General features: G+C 40.6%; 1 protein-coding gene across 1 annotated transcript; it reads right to left on the reverse strand.

Moving 5' to 3' along the window:
- Positions 1-633: 633 nt before the first annotated feature.
- On the reverse strand, positions 634-19,675 carry amacr (alpha-methylacyl-CoA racemase). The gene is made up of 6 exons (XM_061071391.1): positions 19,267-19,675; positions 16,835-17,091; positions 15,719-15,862; positions 14,216-14,376; positions 3,831-4,017; positions 634-1,338 (listed from the first exon to the last, which is right to left on the reverse strand). Exons 2-6 carry the CDS (start codon positions 17,079-17,081, stop codon positions 929-931), a joined length of 1,149 nt encoding a protein of 382 aa, XP_060927374.1. The 5' UTR covers positions 17,082-17,091; positions 19,267-19,675; the 3' UTR covers positions 634-928.
- Positions 19,676-23,215: the final 3,540 nt, after the last annotated feature.

Raw genomic sequence — 23,215 nt, forward strand, 5'->3', positions numbered from 1 at the left:
CCTTTGTCTTTATACATAAAGCAGAACCATTTGTATGTAGTTGAGGCGAATGCAGAAATAAAAGATTGTGGGAGCTTTGTTTGGTGTGTCTCTTGCTCTCTTTGATCACTCTGTGTTGATGCTGCTGAATTCATGATTAAGATGCTTTTATTTACATATTTATGTTTGGGCTGTCAGACACAGGGAGGAGTGCGAAACCTGATTTGCAGCTAATCAAGATGACCTGTTATACACGCACTCACTGTCAACCTACTGCGCTTTCGGATAAAATTATTATTCTGTTGTCACAACATCAGCAGAAAGAGGCAGGCATAAACAGAGGGAGAGGACAGGAGCTGAGCTGTGAGCTGGGCTCATAGACTGTACATGAAGATGGACGACCTGTCGGATCCATAAAAGTGAGACCAAAGTGATCTGGAGGCTGGCTGCAGTACAGGTCATAAATAATGGCTCCTCCATGTCAACAGATGGGACATGGACCGAACTAAAAAGTCAAAATACCCTTCAAAAAAGTGTTTTCTCTGTACAGTGGGAGGAAGTAGAGACATGACGTCCATCTTTATTTACAGTGTATGGTCAGCTTGAATAAAAACAAGTGAACATAGAGAAAGTTTAATGTTTAAAGGCTTTGCAGGGCTCATAAAGATTTAATAAGATCTTGTTAAAAATATGTAAAATGCAGCTTATTACCTGGTTCATGATCATATCGCCCACTGTATGAAAGAATTATGGAAAACCAGTAAAGATATGTGCAAAAATTATGATTTTTTTTATTTTTTTTATTTTACTCAGAAGACAGCAAAAAAATTTTTTGAAATTGGTATGAAGTATTTATACACATAGCATAGTATGAACTGACTCCTTCAAATCAATTATTTGTATAAATTACAAGATTATTCAGGTCTGGATTAGACTTGTTCTTGTTCCTCTACAGCTTTGCCTTGGCAGCATTACACTCCACAACTCCAGCTGCGAACATCTGCTTTATCTCTGCTGATGTGAAGCCGTACTGCTCCAAGACCTCGACAGTGTGTTCCCCGATGCCCGGGTCGGAGGTGAGGCAAGGCACCGCAGGAGTCCGAGAGAGCACGGGGGCTGGGCGGGGGCTTTCTTCCCCGTCGGAGTCCGTCAGGAAAGAGGCTCTTTCCTGGTTGTGTGGGTGTGAGCTCACCTGGTCGAAAGACAACACAGGTGTCACACAGGCGTCCGTCCCATCAAAAATCCTGGACCAGTCCGCCTGGGTCTTTGAGGCAAAACGCTCTGTGAGTATCCGCCGCAGCTCCGGCCAATCACTGAAGCTCATCTGAGAGGGCAACTCTACAGGGTCCAACTCTAAACCTGTGAAAAATAAATGGAAAATCACGAATCTGTAGCAATAAAGGATGTAAAATGACAAATGTCCTGGACTGAGAGAAGTGGGCACCAGCTGTTCCATCCTGATAGCCTGTCAAATTTAGTTAACAAAGTCTTTCAGTTTGAAGGTAATTTTTTTCCATTTGCGTCAGCAATGTCAAGTTATCATTTCTTCCCACAAAGTGCAAAGTATGCACTTAACTGAACCAACATTTTATCAGTGACCACCTTTTTGAGACTGTATATTTGCTGCATTCTGTCGGTGGGAAGGAACATCGTGTGGGAGAGAAGGTCAAAACGTACAGAGGCCAGGACCAAGACAGCATATCTGTATCTATCTTACAGATGTACAGTTTGAATATTTATACACATACGTTTTGCATTACATTACTGAAATAACTTTAGAAAAGCCTTTTGCTGCAATTCATTTCAGTAACGTAGACTGTAAAAGTAAGAGCTGCCGTTCATTTTGTTGAACTGAGAAACTGAAAAGGTAAAAGAGTTTTCTTTTCTTGTCGGGAAAGAAATCTCAGTGTGCAAAGATGTGCAGCAATAAATGTGTGTTTGTATTTTGGATGTGACATTATCTGTTGTAATTATGAGCAGTGTTTTGAAAAAGTGAACTCATTAAAGAGGAATTAGGTTAGAGCAAGACTCCGGAACATGAGATGATTTGTTTGGGCTGAAGAGAGCCAGCAGTGCGATCCCTTCTGCAGGTGAAGACTCCTCAATCGTAGAGGTTGAGGGGCTCATGAATCTGAGATACCTGCTGAGGATGCAGAGCAGTTTCCAGCAATGCAAACGCTGTAACCATCCCACCACCATCGAGAGGAGAGACTTGCAACATCCCATTTTAAGTAGCTCTGTAGCAAAGCATCGCTGCTCAATAAACATGTTCATCACTGCTAACATTTGCTAAAACTTTGTGTATTCACGTCACTCCTAGCCTAATGGGCACAATTTCCAGTTACGTATTTCACTGAAATATGATTGACATCCTTCAGGTGTCTTCCCTGTTTTTAGAGCTTAACAATGATGCGTCACAGCATGAGACTAAAACAGTTTCCCAGTCCAAACAGCATTTGTTGAGCTACTTCATTGATTTTGTTGCTACTGACTGAATTAACAATCTCATCAATATTTCCATAGTTGTTCCAGTCAGGCAGCCGGGGCACAGCTTTGTTTGGGCTAGAGTAAGCTGTGCCCCGGCTGCCTGACTGGAACAACTATGGAAAATTTGATGAGATTGTTAAATCTTAGAGTCTAAGCTAACTGGGTTTGTTACTGCTATTCACTGTCACTTACTCAGGTCGTCCTTCAATCCCCTGGTAGTAGAGGGAAGAGAAATAACTGTGTTATCCAATTTATTGAATGACATTTTTCAAAAAATGGCCCAAAAGTTCAGACACCTGTGATAGAACAGAAGTTATAACCAGAAGTCACACAGAGGACTTGGATCAGTCAAAGCCGAGGATCAGTGCTGGAAGAATCTTCCACAATGTGATAGTAACTGTGGAGGGGGGGGGGTTTGCGAGAGGATCAACAGTACGCAAGAGCCAGCACACGTCCACGTCATGGGGGTGAACAATACCTTCATGCTGCCGTCATGCTGTTTGCACATCACAGTATCCTATTGATGCTGCTTATGACATTCATGTCACGTTTGGAACAGTGACCGGTTGCCTAGGAACTGCTTTTTGTTTCAGATGTCAAACTTTAAAGATTCTTTCACGGCGAGGCGATGGGGGTTGAAGTGTGCGTTTCTTTTCATGCTGTGACCCTCGCTGTGCCCTAGTTGTTTCCCCTGGGGTTTTCTTATTGTTACTGACATGGCACAGCAGGAGTAATACACGCCAGCACTGTAATAGGTCCAGTTCAGAGCTGATATTAAAATGCGTCTCCACATGTGATAGCTTTCCACCCTGCTCTATATGCAAATAACCATGTGCATCCTGTCTGTTCACAGAGCAAATTATGTTGTTGTTAACCAGTAATTGATATGACCGATGTGTTCTTTGTCGACATGTGTGTGTCTGTGTGAGGGGGAGAGAAAGAGCGAAGGAGACAGCTAAGTGATGAGCGGATAGAACATTTTACCCTTTTTAAAGAAGAAAATCAAAATCAATATGTGGCGGTCAGTGTTAATAACGGGTGGTGTCCACAAATAAACCAATGTACGTAAAACACTGAGAAGAGTAAAAATAAATTGGGTCCACTGAGACGGTAGCAGGACAGAGGACGTCCGCTGAGTAGGTGGTCCGTCAATTTCTGGACCAGGGCACATTACAATCAATCAAATTGTATTTGTGGAGCCCATATTCACAAATCATAATTTGCGTCCCATCACAGGCAGCAGGGGAATAGTATGTAATAGAGCACGTGAACAAAATAACAATATTTACAACGAGCATGTGCGTCCGGAACCGGATCACACAGGTTTATTTCAGATATTCACTCTATATTTGTATAATACACACCTTGCAGTAGCTGTCTGTAGAACTGTGGTTCTATGGCACCCACGGCCATGAATTTTCCATCTGAAGTCAGGTACGTATCGTAGAACGGCGCTCCACTGTCCAGCATGTTCTCCCCTCTAGAACGGTCCCACATGCCAATACGACGAGATTTCCATACAAATGAACCCACATAGGCAGCTCCTTCCACCTGAGTGCAGAGAAAGAGAGGAGAAGGAGAGAACACAAGGTCAGTGAAGATTTAGATTATATTAAATTATATCATAACATATAAAATTATACTTTCTATGCATAATTAGTGAAGTTCTATGTAAATTATGAAGGACATTTAAGTGAATATAAAGCGCCCTGTTTACGCTAAAAAGAAGAGCTGTTCATTTAGTTATTCATGTACTGCTCTGCAGGCTGCCATAGCCGAACAAGGAGGGTATTCGTGTGTGTTTGTGTGTGTGTGTGTGTGTGTGTGTGTGTGTAAAGTAACTCAACACATGGATGGATTTCACTTACATATGATTAACTTGTGGAGCTGCTTGGTCAACTGTTAAGGTCAATAAATACATGGTCTGAAAACCCCATTGACCAAGATATCTCTGCCAGCAATAGAGCCTTTATTGATCCACAGTATTTCCCCAATATATGATAAGTGGCATCATGAAGAAGTCACAGAGGAAACCATAAATCCCAAAAGCATTTTTGAAGTGGAATGGCACTCAGTAGAGCACATACCTCCAACATTCAGCTTAAATTCACCATGTTGCACAAACTCAGCAATCAGAGGACCATAATTATGCCTATAATTTTTTTTTTTTCATCAAGATTCATTAATTATGTGCTGGGAAATTAGTGAATATGTCAAAAAACAACAATGACAAAATGTAATGGGTTCTTCCCTGCCCCATACTGCATCCTTCCACAAAGTTAGAGGGAATCCCTAGAGTCGTTTCTGCGTAATCCAGCTAATTGACAGAACAAACAAACGCAGATAAACCCTTATCTCCTCGGTGGAGGTAACTATACCATCCTTTATGACATAATACAAAAACTTAAGCTTATATACTGTAGATTCAAACAATGTTTGGGGTCATATGGTAGGAATGACATAAGAAGATCAGAAAATGATGTCATATCATAATGCATCCATTTTGGAAACAGTTTGATTTGATAAGAAGAGAAACCATTACTTTTTTTTTTCACTTTCTTTTACATTGCAAGATTTGCTAGGCAATTTTCAACATTTTCACCAATTTCTCAGAGAATAACTCATGGCTCTTGATGGAAAAAGTATCTGACCCATTTAGGCGACTGATATCTATAATGGTGTGAGATGTGTTTCAGCCTGATCTAAGGTCTCAGTTGGACCTTGGCAGAATTATATGCGCTCTATTCATTAATTAATTCATGCATGCATGCATACATACATACATACATACATACATACATAAATACATGCATACATACATACATGCATACATACATGCATGCACACATGCATACATACATACCAGTGTTTCCCCTAGGTTTACAGCTTTGGGGGGGGGGGGGCGGACAGACACGGACACAAAAACTTAAAGGAATCATGATGTTAATGTGTTTCTTTTAATGATTTTGAACTGTACATTGGATTTCTGACCGGCGCTGACAGGCTATTCTGTGATGCTCAGACGTCATGTGTTTGTCCAGTTTGTCCCTTCTGTAGGACTGGCAGGGAGGCTCCAAAAATTAGCTGGGTCTGGTTTCCTCTCACAACTGCCTGTTTATGCTGTCTACGTATTCGACAGAACATTCCTAAAACCAGTGGTGTATTAAGTACTTGAAAGCCATACTTGAGTAAAAGTACAGATATCTTACTTGAAAGTGACTCGGGTAAAAGTAAAATTCACCCGTCAGAAAATGACTTGAGTAAAAGTCTTAGAGTTGCTCATATTAAATGTACTTAAGTATCAAAAGTATCTGGTGTTGAAATGTACTTAAGTATCAAAAGTAAAAGTACCAAAATTAAAAATGCTAAGCGCTTTTTATAGTAGGCCTATACAGACACAAAACAACCCAAAATTGTTCAGTTCAGGATTTATTTCAACTGACTGAAAAATTATAACAACACCATATATATAATGTATAATTTACAAATTTTGAACCCGAGATGCTGAGGCTAAAATAGTATTGGACAAGTGCATCTGAACTTCTAGCGACAACAAAGAATCAACACAACAGAATAAACTAGTGCCTCTTGATTCTACCTAAGAACACTAATAGACCTGCCATTAATTGACCAAATGAACCTTTTGTGTCTATTATCTGTATTTTGTAACTGCCTGGAAGTTTACCTGCCTGTATACCTGCCTGCCAGCTTGTCCACACATCTACATGTAAGCCTATTTATTTATCATTAGACTATCTTCACTGAATGGGCCTGCGTTTGTGACAATACACCTGTAGGGTATCTTGCCTGTAGGGACGACAAAGTGAAGACACAACCCTGCTTGAGGTTGTACACATTAGCCAGTTTGTACAATACATATATAAAGAATCAACAGCTTCTAAAGGCCGGCGCATGCTTCTGCAACGGCGTCTGCGGCTTTTCACGCAATTGTGACGCAGGACTCGTTGTCATTCATGGTTTTCCAAGTGTTGCGCGTGTTGCCATGCAATTCCTCGCCAGAACAATAGGCGGAGTAATGTTTTTTTATCGAAGTCGGCTCTTCTTCGTGTGTGGCACGAAGAAGAGCGGTTTATTTACATTGCCACGGCGGCTCTTCAGAGCCTTTTTCTGGTGGACAAATCCGCCGGTCAGTGACGGGTTATACTAGTGGTCATAGTTTCGGATCGTGGACGTGTAAGACTAAGTAGACACCAATGATAATCTATTTAACAACAGTTTTTGTTTAAACCAACTACTTCCAATATTTTCTTTAAGAAAAGTTAACCACTTACTGCTTCGAGCTATGTATTTATGTGCACATGTTGACACGAAGCAAGAAAGGGAAAATGAATGTGAATCGAAAAAGGAATACCTTCGAAAAATTATGCAAAGTCACCTAATAAAAGCCCTCAAAAAGCAAATTCATTTGCCTGAATAATAATCCTTACAATTTCAATAGGGCCTCACGTCTGTCAGTGCCTGTCAGTGCTCGGGCCCTTATAATAAAGACTGAACCGAGCTCCTGCAGGAGCGAGAGAGAGAGAGGTGCGCCGTGCGTAAAGGCCAATTTATGCTTGAGCGTATTTTGTAAAACGGATAGATAAGACCGCCCTATCCGTCGTGAAACGCCCTCTCCGAGCGCTTCGGACAGCTTTTCGTACACCTCTGATTTTTCTAACTGTCCGTGTTGTGTCGGAGAGCCCGCGGACAGCTCTTGGATGTGATTGGTCCGCGAACGACATCATTTCCGTATGTCGTCATTTCCGTACGACGTCATTTCCGGACCTATAACTTCCTGATTCACAATAAACACATACACAACTACGATTCTACGATTAATGTGACGTGTGTGTTAAGCCAGCGGAGTTGTCCGGCTGACGGTTGCTCGTTCGAGCACTGACGACATGTTAGCACGGTCACAGACGGTTAGAACGAGCTTTCAAAACGGCGCTAGCAGGCTAGGCTAGCGGGCAAGCCACCATGCTAACTGCGGTGGTAACAGTGCATAACCCCGCCGTCACGACTTTAATTCCACTTCTATCATGACACTGTTTCTATAATACCGTCAGGTTAGAAGCAAACACTGGGTAGTAGTTAGTGTCGGGAGTCCCTGCTGACTGTGTGTGGAAGCTGGGGGGAAAGCTAGCTGGGAGGGGAGCTAGCTAGCTACATGTAGCCTCAAGCAGATTCAAGCTGTGGAATCAGCAACACAGTTTGGAAACAAGACCGGGGAACCGCTGCGCTAAGAAACGATAACATCAGCATTTTGACCCGCTGGGTGTCACTTTATTTAGTTCTGTTAGTTGCTATGGTTCAGTGTGTGGGAGACAGAGATAAACAGACACACCTGGACTTCTTCTTCCCAAAATTGGGGTAGGCTTCTCTGAGCTCGTCTTCCGTTGCGCCACCTATGGGTTTGGCGGTGAATTTTATTCGACGTACAGTGGTCGGAGAAGTAAAAATCAAAAAGACTCTTCGTCTCCCGCTGAGCCCTCTCCGAGAAACGGATACGTAGAAGTACATAAGAACCTTAAGAAGCACGTTCCGCCAACCTTCGCTGCTCAAGTAACAAGCCAGTTTTGAGAATTTAAGAAGTAGAAAGTACAGATATTTGTGCTCAAATGTAGCGAGTAAAAGTTAAAAGTCGTCAGGAAAATAAATACTCAAGTAAAGTACGGATATGTGAAAAATCTACTTAAGTACAGTAACGAAGTATTTCTACTTTGTTACTGAAAACTGAAATAATCCCCTATTCATTCTCTATGAACTGTAATTTATCTATCTATCTATCTGGCTATTTATTTATTTATTTATGCATGCATGTATATATGTATGTATGTAATAGGGATGGGCATTCGATTAAATTGTCTTAATCGATCGTCGGGAGATTTAATGACGAATTTTCGATTAATCATTAATATTTTTATATTCAAAAATTTACTATTTATAGGCTATATAAAAATGCATTGAAAATAAAAAAAAACAAAGCGTGTTTCCTCATTCAGATCTTTATTACAAGATGAACAAAATATGCGCTGCCGTAACCTCAAGCAGCGGAGCCGACAGCTAGAAGCCGGTGCTACTAAACACTAATAATATAAAAAACAAGCATGTTAAACAATAACTTAACCACAAATATATAATACTTAGGTCTGACAGGTTTTGCCACATGTAACTAAAACTATCAAACAAGGCACCGAATCGAGAAAGCTTCATAAAAATAACTAGTAACTCACATACGCGCCGCCATTAACCAGCGTCGGATGTGCGTTCTTCAAGTGATACATCATTTGAGTCGTGGCCGAGTTGTACTTAAACACAGCTTCGCAGTGTTTGCAGTGAACCAAGTCATTGTTTAATTCTAAATGGTCCCAAGCTAAACTTCGCCGTGACTTCTTCGTGTTTACTTTGGAAATGGTAACACGGTAACTCGCAGGTAACTGAGTAGGTCTGTGGCGTTTTTTTCAAACACTGCCCCCCGTGGTCAAATGTGTAATTACCCAATTAATCGATGAAAACATTATTTCATAGAGGAAATTCTTAATGATCAATTAATCGATCGTCGATTAATTATGCCCATCCCTAGTATGTAATGTATGTATTTACTGACTTCCATAAGTAACCTGGATTGCAGGAATCCGGAAACATTTTTGGATCCGGTACTTATGTTTATCTTGTCTACACGAAGCCCCTTTCAGGAAAACACGGAAACGCTGGAGCGGAGTGGTTGAAATCGCTGTAAAGACGTCATGGAGCATGGGCTTAAAGTGAAAGAAGACTAAAGTCGAGATCCTACTAGCAATCTTCCCATAACGACTTCTCTACCACCTGAAATCACTGTTACCACAGCAATCAAACAGGACTAGTTAGAATAGAGCACTTCACCATAACCCTCGTTTGTGTTAAGTTACCGTTTTGAAACTTCTGTCTATAATAAAAATCTTTTCACGTCTGATTTGCCGGTTTTGAACAATGGTCCGATGAAAATAGATTAAACAGTGATAGAAGGAAGTGACGCAGCGGGGTTAATAATGGTTCAGGCTGACGCTGGGTTCACAACGGACGCGTAAGTGCAGCGTCAAGCCTTAAATAACAGCTGGCTTCCATCCACTCCCATGTTAATCCCTGGTGCCGGGCCCCACCGGAGGCTGAAGTGCAGCGCTGCGCCAAGGCTGCCTCGAGTCGTGCAGCGATCGTTTCGGCGTCAAGTCTATTTTTTGCGCTTGACGTGAGCATATCGCTCCAGGAAACACAGTGAAAAATGATTTTAAACGATATTGGTGACATATTTTATATGATATAAATGATAAAATATGCATCCCATAGTTAAATGTCCCCCTCTGCCCATCCATACAGACACACAAGCAGTCATGAAGATAAAAAGAGAGGGGGGGGGGGGGGTGTCTACGTAATAGAATGGTAGGGGAAACACTGCATACATAAAAGAGAACTCAATAAAAATGCAAACAACCTCCCGTGTTCTATAACATACGCAGAGTTGGTTTCTTTTCCAGCGTAGCAGAACTTGATATGCTTGAGTGGATACCAGCAGCAGATCAATCAAGCAAAAGATTTGTGAGTGGAAAATATACCCAGACGGTGAAATGTCAAGCTGCTGTAATAACAATAAGCTGTGGCCCTGGTTCAATACTCAAGGCAGATTGTGAAAACACTACATTTCAGGAACTATTCATTCTCCTGACATCGACTGCGTTCTTGTCAATGTCTTTGAGTCTTCACCTGTAAACAAACTGGTTCTGCTGCAGCTGCTCAACCAATGAAAACACCTTGATCAGACCAAGGTTTATCAAGTACAAATTCAAATGATGCTCTTGCTTTGATTTCCCCAGTGGGTCCGTGAAAAAAAAGAACAAAAATCACTGTCCCTGAAAGAGTCAAGATGTCGTTCTATGCAGCTACTGTGCGAGGCTGCAGGACTATTTTCACTTGTGCTGCTGCTGAATGCAGCCAATTCAATCCCTCTAGCCTGTGACGTGCGTGCTACTTATCAAAAGAACTGCAGACCGATCAACAAAAGGTGGGGGGGTTTAAAGATTTGAAGAAGTAGCACACACTGATCTTTATGATGGCTCAATTACTTGGTACTTGCATTGCTGCTCAGTGACTCATCAGGCACAAAGCACGGAGGGGAAAACAGCTCTGACACTGGTCAGCACCTAAAAAAATATACTCAAGGCTGATGCGTGAAAAATTAAATACACATTATTGGACTGCATAGAAATGTAAGAATGCGAAAACAGCGTGTTTACTCAATAAATGTAAACCTTTTTTTCTCAAGGGAATAATAAGCACGCCTCTTACTTGGACAGAAAAAGGCAATAATCGAGTAGCTTACATTTGCTGTTAATTAACAGAATGTGGCTTATAGCGATCAACATGGTCAAAGGTACATTCAATACTCTCTCTCTTTTCAAATCTAAAAAAAAGTTTGTCAAACTCCTTAGTGAAATATCTGGTTCTTTAGCTGCTAATGCTCCACAGTTACTGTGCCTATATCTGCTGGTTGGTAATGTGAAGGTGTACAGTGACTTTTGAGAGCTGTTATTTTTTGTGGGGGCTGAAATCCCCTACACACTAGCCACTTTGCATATAAATTACCTAAAAGGTGTGAGCTAGGTTTAGATATGAGTGTCAGTCTTGTTTTAAACTTGTTTCAATCAACCTTGTGTTCTGCCAATGCAGTGCATGCTGGGATTCTTTCCAGCTCTCTAAAGTGTACAGGATGAAGGAATGCTGAGCGGAATGTATTAATATAATAACATGCTTTCTTTAAGGGCTCAGGTGGTGCTGTCAGATTAAAAACGTGTGCTCAGCCCTGAAGCCTCACGTTTGATAGTTTGGAGACAGATGGTGCAGTTACTACGATTGCATCTGACTATGAAAGTGAAATGTTTACAGACAACATATTGGTTTACACCAAAATAATTGGTGTTGCAGTATAATGTCTATTTGTAGCAGCTATATTGTTTTTATGCCTTTTTATAGTTATGTTAAGGGACTCACAACACTTGGTTAAGGTTTGGGAAAGAGGTTTAAGCTATTATGAGGTTTAATAGAGAAAGTCTTCACAGTGACTTCAGATGCAACATGTTTATTTATTTATCTATTTGACATCTTTTGACAGAAACAATGATCTTCCCCTACAGGACCCCGGTCTCTTTAATATCACTACTGCACTCTATACACACACCGTCTAGCCCAAAGACTTCATAGCGACTCTGCTGAGGTTCATTCAAAAATCTGTTTTTTTTTCCTCCAAATTATATTTTCTATAGAAATGTAATTTGTAAGCAACAGTGAATATATGTAAACACATGATCCTGGACTGTGATGTTATGATGTCAATTTCAAATTTTACAAAAGAGTTTTACAAACCCAACCTTCATTATCTCATGAATTAATTAAAAACATGTTTTAAAGATGATGTGCCTAACGCTGATTCCTGCTAGGTATTATTTTTGAATTCATTTTCTGAAAATGTGTGGGCTCTTGATGAATTCATTGTTGTGTGCATATGGTAAACTCTCACTCTCACTGGGCTGAGGCTTGTTATAAAGTAATTTTAACAGGAGGTGAGGGAACAATGTTAAATATGAATGAATTAAATTACTTAACAGTAAAAAATAACCTAGAATGGTCCTCAGTAGAGCGTGTACCTCCTCCAAAGAACATTCCAATTAAATTCAAGCAAGCCACAGTAAAAATGAACACTGAAATATATATATGTCCTCTAATATGACAAAGAAACCAAACCATGGACGGGGGCGAAAACATAACCTCTTTGGTGGAGGAAATAAACATTATCTTAATTAACTTTTATGTGTGACAATCTCTGCAAAGAGCGAATATTATAAATTCTATAAAGGTTCAAATTTAAGGCAGTGCTGTTGAATTGAAATGCAAAAGTTTGTACTTGATAAAGTGGCTAAAAAGTGACTCCAGGAAAAGAAATCTGAAGCCACACACTGTATTTACATCATCGACTGTTTCACTTAGACCCTGTGGGCGAGTCTAATGAGTCAGATAAAAGACCTGATGTTGGGGGTCGAATGCATAAAATTGTATCTGGTAATATGCGGTTTATGCCTTGCCACCTATTTCGGATCATGCTGGGAAAATTTAAATCATTATAAAAATGACAAGAACTGGCATAGATCTGAGGGAACACGGTGAAGAGTCCAAAGGCTCCAGAGACAGCAAACAATTAGATGTAGTTTTTATCTGATCACTAGAGGCATCACTTCCCACGCTGAATTATGAATATTTAAATTTAATAAAGTAATGCAGGCTTTACAAATTAAAAGTAAGAAGTAAAGAAACAAAAAGTAGATCATAATTAGTTGTCAGTACAGAGTGTTCTACCTATAATTTAAAGGGGGGGGGGAGTAAAACAGAATTCTGCATAAATACTGTATTCATAACAAAACAAAAGTTCACATGCTGTTTATACAATTATATAAAGTACATCCACGTGTACGTTTAAAATGTATTTTGTATACATATAAACTAGAGTGGTTTCCGTCCCTCCATTGTTCCAGGACCTTTGACCATTGAAATCTAATCAGTTCATCTTTAAGTCCAAGTGACAACTGATCAAAATTGTCTCTTCACTCCGTGTACCCAGTACTTGGAATTTTCTGCACGTGAGAGACGCCTTTGTGCGCATACACTCCCATTACTGCCATATATATTGAAGAGATTATGTGGGAAACAGTGATAATTGAACATTTGTCGTAAATTTGGGAGGATTCTCTCAATGTGTTGTTATGGTAACACATTATAGAGCTAAAAAAGAGGTTGGTGAGGTCACAGTGACCCTAGACATCCAAATTAGACTCAGGTTTTCTTTGAATTGACGTGAATGTTCGTGCCAGATGTAATGAGATTCCCTACTGGTGTTTCCGATATATCACATCGACAAGAACATGAGGTCGCCATGAAATTGACCATTGGCCCCCAAATTCGAATAAGTCCAACTGAACATTTTCAGCAAATTGGATGAATCACTAAAATGTGATGTACGGATGGAAAGACAATCACAAAACGTAATGCCTCTGGTCACACGGCTGTCGCTGGTGCAGAGGCAGATAAAAAAGGAATTATTGAGAGTTTTTCTGATGAGTAACTTCCCAGCTTCTTTTCAGCCAGTGGAGCTCAGACAGCAGAATTCACTCACATTTCAATTTACTTCACTAAGGGCTGTTTAAATGATCCAACTAGAATTTAATCAGAGTCTCAAAGTCTGCGGCAGTGTAGTGCCCCATCGCCTCAAAATATCCTACACGGCAATACAGAATAAACATAGTTTGGGTAATTCCTTTTCTGAATTGTAAACTCTTGCCTCCGAGGAGCATAAAGTTCTTTAAGTTGTTTGATGAATCTTCCACCTGGTTTACGCTTAATCCTCTCACTGGTACCCGTAGCAGTACAGCCTCATTAATGCAGCACCTTGCATACAGTTTGTTTGCAGGAGGGCTGCTGTCAGTTTGAATGTGGCCTGACCCCGGCCCACAGCAGTGCCCGTCTGCTTTTTAATGCAAAGCTTCTCTACGGTAAATTTCTTAAGGTGGGTTTTTGCTGACACCAGTCGAAAAAAATACTTTAGCATATTTAGGAAAGTTAAAAGTAGACAACATTTCTATCAGTTTTTCTATCAAAACAACACGTTCGAGCCGTTGGTGACTCAGTGCCACAGCACACGTTTACTACAATCTGATAATATGTTTACCATGCTTGCATCGATGATCTGTCCTTTCCCAGACTTTGTCCTCTCCAGCAGCGCCAGGACTATCCCCAGGGCGCAGGTCAGACCGCCGCCAGCAAAGTCTGCCACCAGATTCAGTGGAGCGTAGGGCTTCTCCCCGCTGCGACCCAGCAGGGATAAAAGGCCTGTTGGGGAAAAGAGAAGAGAAGAGCTTAACACATAATTGAATGACAGCCTCACAGGTGGAAGAGTAATTGAATTGTGACCAGACCAATAAAAAGGAGAATCAGTTAGTCGTAAGTGCCTGATTGAAACAGGGAGAGTGGCAAATAGAAACTGAGAAAAAAACAAAAACATGGCAAGTCTATCAGCCCCTGAGAACAGGAATGTTTTTATTGTGAGGCAGCGCAGCTCTAACAGGAAACAAGTGTAAATAAGTGCCGTCGACTTAACTTGAACTTTCTTTACTTTCTTCTACTCTGGGAGTGAAAGAAGTAAACTAACTGTGGCAGGTGTCTCCAAAAAACCTTGCGGCTCCTCTACTTTAAACCTCTTTTACACTAAAATGAGCAGGTATGCGTAGGTTCATTTAAACCCGGGGAAACAAAGCGAACAACTTGTTTTCAGTTGTCAGGGGAGAGAAGTTTGCCTTTCGGATTATTTCCCCCAGTGACTCATGTTCGAGGTCACGAATGCACAACATTCTTACAAAAGAACTAATTCCACATTCCCATATGTTTATTTATAGTTATTGATTACAGGGAAACCTGCTCTGAATATAACTATTGTTGAATCCAATAACTGATCTTAAAATGTCACAAGCTTGTTTTCAATGTTTTAGCAGAATGAAGGTAATTTTTAAAGCAAATCTTCCTATTGGCGTTGCCTGGTGAATAAATAACAACTGGAAACATTTATAATGGGGCCAACAGACAGGCACTTTATCAGTATATATAAGGAAAGTAAAAGAATGGAAAACAAACCCTCATTAAAACCTGTAGTTTTGTAGTCGTGAGAGCTGTGTCGGAAAAAACACTCGTCCTGGTTTATTGAACAGTATTCATTATTTAAACACCAGTGAGTGTTCAGAAAGTATTTCTCGCTTTGGCTGTGAAATAAATATATGGCTGGGATACCTGCATCACACAGTTTAACTACAATAAGTGGATTTGAATTTGACCAAATCAACCATTGTGAACTTTCCAAAAGTCAGGTTTTAAAATGTCGTGGTTTTTCGATAAAGTCAGGCTTAATGCAGAAGTGATGAGACAGGTACAGGGGGAAATCTAACCATGTGAAAGAAAAGGTTGAATTCCTGCAGAAAGTCAGTAGAGAGTTTATTGTGTTGACATTTGAGCAGGATGTCTTTTCTTTCACACGTTTCCAAGGGTCATTAAAAACCAAGATCACACAGGGACAGTGAGTCATACCCTTTTTTTAGTCTGTATGAATTCCTGATGCTGTTCCATGGATCTGCAATCTAATGTAATATCTGTGAGTATTGAGTCTCCACACGTGTGTTATTACCCGACATGGCGAGGTAGTTGATGTCATGCCCAGCTGCAGTGGCATAGGAGCCACTCTGTCCATATCCTGTCAGCCGAGCGTAGATCAGACGAGGGTTTTCCTTCAGCAGCTCCTGTGGTCCGAGGCCCAGCTTCTCCATCACACCTAGGCCGTTACAAGGAAGATGTCCAAAGATAAATGTTATCTCTATGATAGAGATCATAGAGCATCTGGGTATATGCTGGCTCTCGCTCAGTTTAAGCCAGGTCGTCATAGCCTCGCTATAGATCTTGGATTCATAAGATTTACTTTCTTCTAAAGCCTGTAATATGTGACAGAATATGCATCATCATTAAATATGACATTCTCTTCCCGGGTGGATTCATTTCGAGGACTATTTGAGCATGAAATAAGCAACAATTTAAGAAAAGGCCAAAAAATAACTATAAATCTATGTAGCAAGGTTTTTCTCTGTCTCTTGCACTCCCCTATTCATTATCTGTGGAGGGGGCCAAGACCCCCGGCTAGGAAAATATCAAGAATAATGACTCATTTAAACTAAGCGACGTTCAGTCAGCAAGGCGATCTTCTATCTCTTTTAGTTCTCACCATCTCTTGACTCGACCAGCTCATTTTCTCTTCTCATCTCACCACAACCTGACATCTTGCGCCAATCATTTGTAAGCTTTCATAGTTTCAAATGTTCTCTCTCCACTTTCTTTCAACTGTCAGCTCAGTACAGCAATCACTGAGAGACCAACCCCCCCACCCTTGCACCATGCCGAGACGTCCCTTTCAACCATCCAATCAGAAGCCCCTCATGAGTCTCCTTGAAAAGCAATGCACATAATTCATAGGTCTGCTTCCAAAGTGGTCTACCTCCCTCTGGGGTCTTAGTCTATTCCTCTGTTCACAATCCATTTGATTTCAATCTAATTGACTCAATTAATATTTGTTCCTCTACAACTCTCTCCGGATTTAACTTGTAAAGAGTAATTAAACCTAATTCCACATCGAGCAGCTACAAAATGTTACACATCAGTAATAACAAACAATGTGATGTCAATGATAATACTTCTGTACTTTGGCCTAAAAAATGACTTTAACTTAGGGTCACGTAAACGCCAGGGGTCTGACCTTTACGGTAGGGCTCCAGGACCACATCAGACTGGACGCAGAGCTTCCTCAGCAGCTCTACGCCCTTCGGGGTCTTCAGGTTAATGGCCACAGATTGCTTCCCCCTCGCCTGTGTGTCCAGACCCATGGCGACCTTGGTCCGGTCCACACGGATCACCTTGGCCCCGAAGTCGGCCAGGATCATGCCACAGAACGGTGCTGGAGCCAGGCCCGCCAGCTCGATTACTCTCACACCAGCCAGCGCCATGATGAACCAACTACAGGGCAGAATTTTAGAAACACCTCTGAGTACAATGCAACACAATGCAACACCACAGTTAGGTATTTCACAAGTAAATACTATTATTAATGGGAGGTTTCCACAGCAAAATATTTTTTTTACAAATAGCGGAAACAAACAATTATCCCTTTGCCAGCAGCCTTCTATTCTGCCCTCAGCCTTGAGTTGCTTTGTGTGTGTTCCTCGATAATTGCCTCTGTGTGAGCTTGTTAGACCGAAACGCTCCAATTGTAGATATATTTGTACATTTTGAAAATTGTTGGTTTCATTTTTCCTTTGCATCATTACCTCTGCTTTTTTATAAAGTCAGGTGTCTTTTCATGTGTTTTTGCAGGCGACCCAGCGATTTTTGAAGCATTACACACTGTTGTCATCTGGCCTCGGTTCACGTGACACAACACTTGTGTAGCATCACCATCATATCACCGGTGTTACGTGAGTAATATAGACAGAACGATAACATGGGTATATAACATGTGCGTTTACAAAGTAAGAATACTTGACACCAAGACCAGATAAGGACAAATAAATGTGTAATATATAAAAACAGTGAAGGCTGAATAAAATATTGCACAGCTGTGTGTGTTTTGATGCAGCTTGTTGACTTGCACAGCGTTCATTCATCTATTCAAGCGCCCTCAAGTTATTTCCAACTCTGGTGTTGCGAGTCCAGGGAGTCCTGTATCTGCATCTACCAGAGGGCAGGAGAGAGATCAGGCCGTTGTGAGTGTGTAGTGTTCGTTATGATCATCATGGGATTCCCCAGGCACCACTGGGTGTTAAGCTCCTGCAGACTGGACAGTGCAGACCCAGTGATGTGCTCTGTGTGCTGTGCACCCCCCTCCCCGGGGCCTTGGGAGCCCATGCAGAGTTTCCATAAAAAGACTGAATCATCAAAAGTTAAACATTTGCTGATTCCAGCTCTTGAAATGAGAGGATTGCTGTGCAGATAGATATTTCTTTGATAGTTAGTTAGTTTTTAGTGAGAGTCGAGTTTATTTACAAGCTAAAACATAAATGAGGGTGGGGCCTTGGTACAGCATGCGGAGACAGGACATGACGTACACATTGTCCTGCGGATAATATCGAATTCATTTTTGTGTAAAGCACAACAGCACTGGTGCAGGCCGTTCTTGAATCTAATTGTCTTTCCACATTGAATATGTCAACGTGTATGTCACCTTTTTTTCATCCTGAGGTAATCCTATTCTCTTTGATTTTCTGGGGTTTTGCATCTGTCACATGTGAGAACTGTCCTCCAGACGTCCACTCGCTCACTGTGTATTTTCCAAATTTGTTCCTGCCATATTCTCACATGGGCTCCCTCGCACGTTGCCCTGAACTTTTTCTTGGGGGCCTGGCAAGAATTGTTCAGAAAAATGTCTGGAGCAAATGACTTGGGAAAATTTGCATCCTCACATGAGATCGGACTTTAGTGCATGCCTGAAAACAGATAGAAGCTAAAGTACACTGAAAAATCTAAAGTGTGCAGATAAGAAATGCTGCCGATTTGGTCACACAAAATACTGATATACTGCACTACAAGCTAAAGTATTTCATTTTTAAAGCATCCTCATTTTTCTCTTTGCAATTTGCACACTGCTGTTGAAAAAAGAGCAAACACAGAGAAGTGCGATGCTATGGTTTTCTAACTTTTCACCTACAGCTGCAGGGACTTTAAACCTGAGTAAAGTACAAGTCAGCTATCTCACTTTATTAAGTCCAAAGTGACAGACTTTAAGAAGTACTACAGAGGTTTGTTTAGATCCCTGTTTGTTAAAAAAGTTGAGTCTTTTAAAAAGTATTATAAAAGACACCGGCACTAAAATGCAGACTGCTCTCCTGCAGATGTTTCTTACAGTAACAATGTAATATTGTAATATTGTTGCGTGAATTGCTCTAAAGAAAGTTTGACAGGAAACCAATGCTGCATGTTAGAGCAGTATTGTTATGGACAAGGAAACCTTTTATAAACATATAGCAGGGAGCCAAAGTGAAGCCTCTGACCACAGTTCAGTCTCACCTGTGTTTACAAGTAGAGGACAATACTCCTTTGCTGCAATTGGACTGTTTGTTTGTTTATATGTTATAAGACTATATAAACATATAGCAGGGAGTCAAAGTGAAGCCTCTGACCACAGTTGAGTCTTACCTGGGTTTATAAATGGAGAGCAGAACTCCTCTGCTGCGGGTTTACAGCACGTACTGTTTCTGTGAGTCTGCTGAAGGTGGAGTGATCTGGATCTGTCACAGTCCCGGCGGAGGAGCACAAGGTACCGACACAACCACCGCACACATACAGCTGATGGTGACACACGCTTCACACAGCCACTATCGATCAATCCGCAGTTTGAGGCACTCACTTCCGGTACAACACAAATGGTGGAGCCACAGCCTCCCAGTGACCTCTGGTTTAACTCGGGCTCTTCTGTCCCCCACAGTTGCCCCCAGGTATCGTGCTTCTGGATGTAAACAGCTAGAGGTTGAACCAGAGAGTCCGTAGGGTCGATACCCAGAGATGACTCCGCCGAGCCGGGAGCTCTTCCGCCTGCGCCGGTGAGGAAAATAAGCGCACCATGTTCCTGCGCGACTGGGATGACGTCAGCGCGATGGTGGAGAGGCTTCTGGGAAATTGAGTCTTTTATGATTTCACTTCACTCCAATTAAGAGAAAGAAACATATTTGACTTTAACTACATCTATTATGGCGGTTTGAGGAAAACAGCACATTTAATTACCTTAACAACGATTTTGATACATAATTGATGTTATGAAATTAAACTTATATATTAGATCAAATTGTCTGGATTTATTTAATATATCATCAACAAGATTGTATAAGATTTGATTAACTTCCAAGAGCTAATAATAATATATTATAAACACATGATACATTATAAATCATATATATATATATATATATATATATAATGATGCTGACATGTTGGAGCAGTTGGAACAAGCCGCCACCAGACTTTTCCTTGGGATAAATAAAGTATTGTCTTATTTTATCTTATCGTATCTTATCTCGTCCCTTTCCCCTAAAATATATAATTATATTTATTTACTTTATAACTCGATAACAAATAATAAATAAGCCAATTTCTGAAGTGCATGGGGTAATTCAAAATCACTTTAAAACCACTCAAAATCCCTTCACTTTAGACTGAGGTAGGGCCATCAGCTTTGTTCAGACCTGGTATTAACATCTGTCTGAGGTGATTGGATCGAAGGTGGACGGCTGTAAATGCAGATGTGAATGCACCAGGAAGCATCAAAGAAGCATTTAAGATCATGTGGTCACGTTGTTGCGTCCTGGTCAGCATTGAAGGATCGCCAATACTCATCTGATGTCTTCTGACCTGCAACAGTTTCATTATGAACAAAAAAATGTTTCACGCTTTGCACTGTTTTCACATATCTTGATTTATTTGTGTCCTCGACCACAACATCAACACTGACCAGCACATAATGATTTTCCATTTGTCTATTGCTTTTTACTTTTCTTTCATCAAAGTAAAAGCCACCACACACTGCATTGTTTCTCTCAGCATCTCATTGCCCCCTCTCTCTCTCTCTTCACACAAACTCATTTGTCAGTGGACCCATATGTCTTTGTCAGACTGGCTCAAAACGGCCTCACTAGGTCGTTGTGGCCAGTAATGAATTACGTGTTTATTTTCCATACAGAGCAGGAGGATGATTTCAGTGACAAGTGTTCACAGAGATGCACGTGGAGACACGTTCTCATGCCAGGTGGGAACTGATGAGCTGTGCATACGTTGATTACAAATTTTAAATGGGTACATAGAGTGCATTTAAAAAGACAGCGATGCCCTTCAGCCCTTTTTCTGTTTTACTTGATGGATCAGAAAAGTTAGACCACAATCCATGTGAAATAAATAAGTGAATAGGTCAAACAAATAAATGATTTTTCCCAGAAGAAGAAAACATGGCCCTGGCAAAGAAAAAACAATCACTGGCCTTTCAGTGATTTTGTTTATTCACGAATTAGCATTTTAAACAATTGAAGTAATGAGGAGTGCGAATAACTGTTATTATTCTGTGCCCTGGTATTGTTGTCACTTGTGTGTGTGGATGGTATTCATAAAACTTAGTGATATAATTATTACTTGGCAGTGTATCTCCAAGTGAGTTTAAGGCTGATGGGTCAAAGATGAAAGTCGACAATAATGCGATAATAATAATACATTTTCCCAAGATATCTACTTAAATAATAAATCCAGAGAGATAAACCAAAAGTTATACTGATCAGGAAATGAGTGCCGATCATTCGATATCACTCCAGGTATCTCTGCTTCCCACAGGACTATAGACACGACCCTAATGATTCTATAGATCCTTAAATCATTTTAGATTATATGGTAGTATAATGATGTAGCACTGCAATAGCATAACGACCTCACCATGGCATTACTGCAATATTAAAAGGTTTTATTGCTTGTTCTGTGTATTTTCAGCGTGTGCTGTGTATGTCTCCCCACAGCTGTTTTTCATTTCATTTAATTCCTTTAGGTGCATCAGAGGAGATAAGAGAAATGAGCTTTATAAGAGCTGTGGCCTTTTAAAAAATCCTGTTCCTGCTTAAGAAATGGCTTTACCCCTGATTCCTTTGGCTGGATAAGAGAAAGTTCCATTTCTTTTTTTTCAATAGAGCCCCTGGTGTGCAATTAAACACAATAAAAATCCCGGCTCACCGTAATGTTTCAAAGAATATCATGAAATATATAGATTTTTACACATCTTGATCCTATGTTCCAGATAAATTTCTGTTCTGTAATATAGAGTTTATCGTCTATTTCGGGCAGCCGAGAGGTGTCGATGATGGTGAAGTTGATGTTGAAGGAAGAATTCTCCGCGGACCCAAAACTTGCTTGTATAGTTTAAAGTTTATTACACAAAAGTCTTATAGGTCAGGACGGACTCGCGAGATCCGGAGACATCCACACGCCAATAGTGGAAGCCCGCCTTTGCAGGAGTTGAGCACACATTATATAGAGAGCTTGCGACCCAAGGCAAAACAACACCCCAAATCTCGTGTTTCAGCCGGACACAACTGCATGTGTCTAAGCATATAATGTGAATGAAATAGTGTATCCATAAAAACATGCCTCGTAAAGAAAGACAAAGACCCATGTTCTGTGCTTATCCATTAACAGGTCAGAGATCATTCCCTAGAGGCGAGAACTACTAAAACATACAACAGGTCAGAGATCATTCCCTAGGGGAGAGAACTAACTAAAAATATAATGAGGAATTACTGAGAAGCTAAAGATGAGGGCTGTATGCTTAAACATGTGATTCTGATTCATACCCAGGTTACAGGGATCTATATAGCTGAATATACCACAGGACTCAGCAGAAAGTGTTTTTAAAGAGAGAATAAATGCAAGGTGGCACTTTTGCCATTCATTAATCCCCTGCTTGGTCTCATGTCTTACTTCTTATATTGTGACTAATTACTCAGTTTAATTAAAGGTTATCTTTTCATGCCAGAGTCATTTCATGCCAACAGCTCCTGGCCTTTGACTAACTGATAGGGGCCATATTAAAGCACCTATCACATCGGATTACATATATGCTCTTGGTTTCATTTCCTTATTTTATTTATTTATCTATTTTACAAATATACTTTCCATTATGGAGACGGAGCAGGGGCAAACAAAACACATCAGACATGAACAGTGAAAGAAAATTAACATAAATCAATTCATTTGATCTGTGAACAAGTTCTTGTATTGAATCAGGGGAATTGTGACTTTGATTTTGTCTTAACCCTGCTTTTATATTGATTTCTCTGGTGGGGATATTGATCAGGCTGCACTTGTCGCTACCTTTAACAGAAGAAAAAATAGGCCTCCCGGAGATTGATAACAGCTGCGCTTATTCCGTGGTTACCAAACACCTATAATGAATGAAATGTCAACTTTTTACGTAACCCAGATGGAAGCCGGAGTGGGCGGACACCAGATTATGATAATGCCAATTTATATAGAACAGCGATTGAATGATGTGTGCCTGCTGAGCATGTTTTTCCACAGCACTTCCATGAAGAAAGTAGAGTGAAGAAAATAAATGAAA

Source organism: Limanda limanda, chromosome 1 (genome assembly GCF_963576545.1).
Source record: "Limanda limanda chromosome 1, fLimLim1.1, whole genome shotgun sequence".
NCBI classification, from domain to species: domain Eukaryota; kingdom Metazoa; phylum Chordata; class Actinopteri; order Pleuronectiformes; family Pleuronectidae; genus Limanda; species Limanda limanda.

Coding starts and splice junctions, on each gene's coding strand:
- amacr (XM_061071391.1), bottom strand. CDS start 17,081: ATGGCGCTGGCTGGTGTGAGAGTAATCGAGCTGGCGGGCCTGGCTCCA. Junction 15,863..16,834: donor CCTGGAGCCCTACCGTAAAG/GTCAGACCCCTG, acceptor GTAACGGCCTAG/GTGTGATGGAGAAGCTGGGC. Junction 1,339..3,830: donor CTACAGACAGCTACTGCAAG/GTGTGTATTATA, acceptor TATTTTTCACAG/GTTTAGAGTTGGACCCTGTA.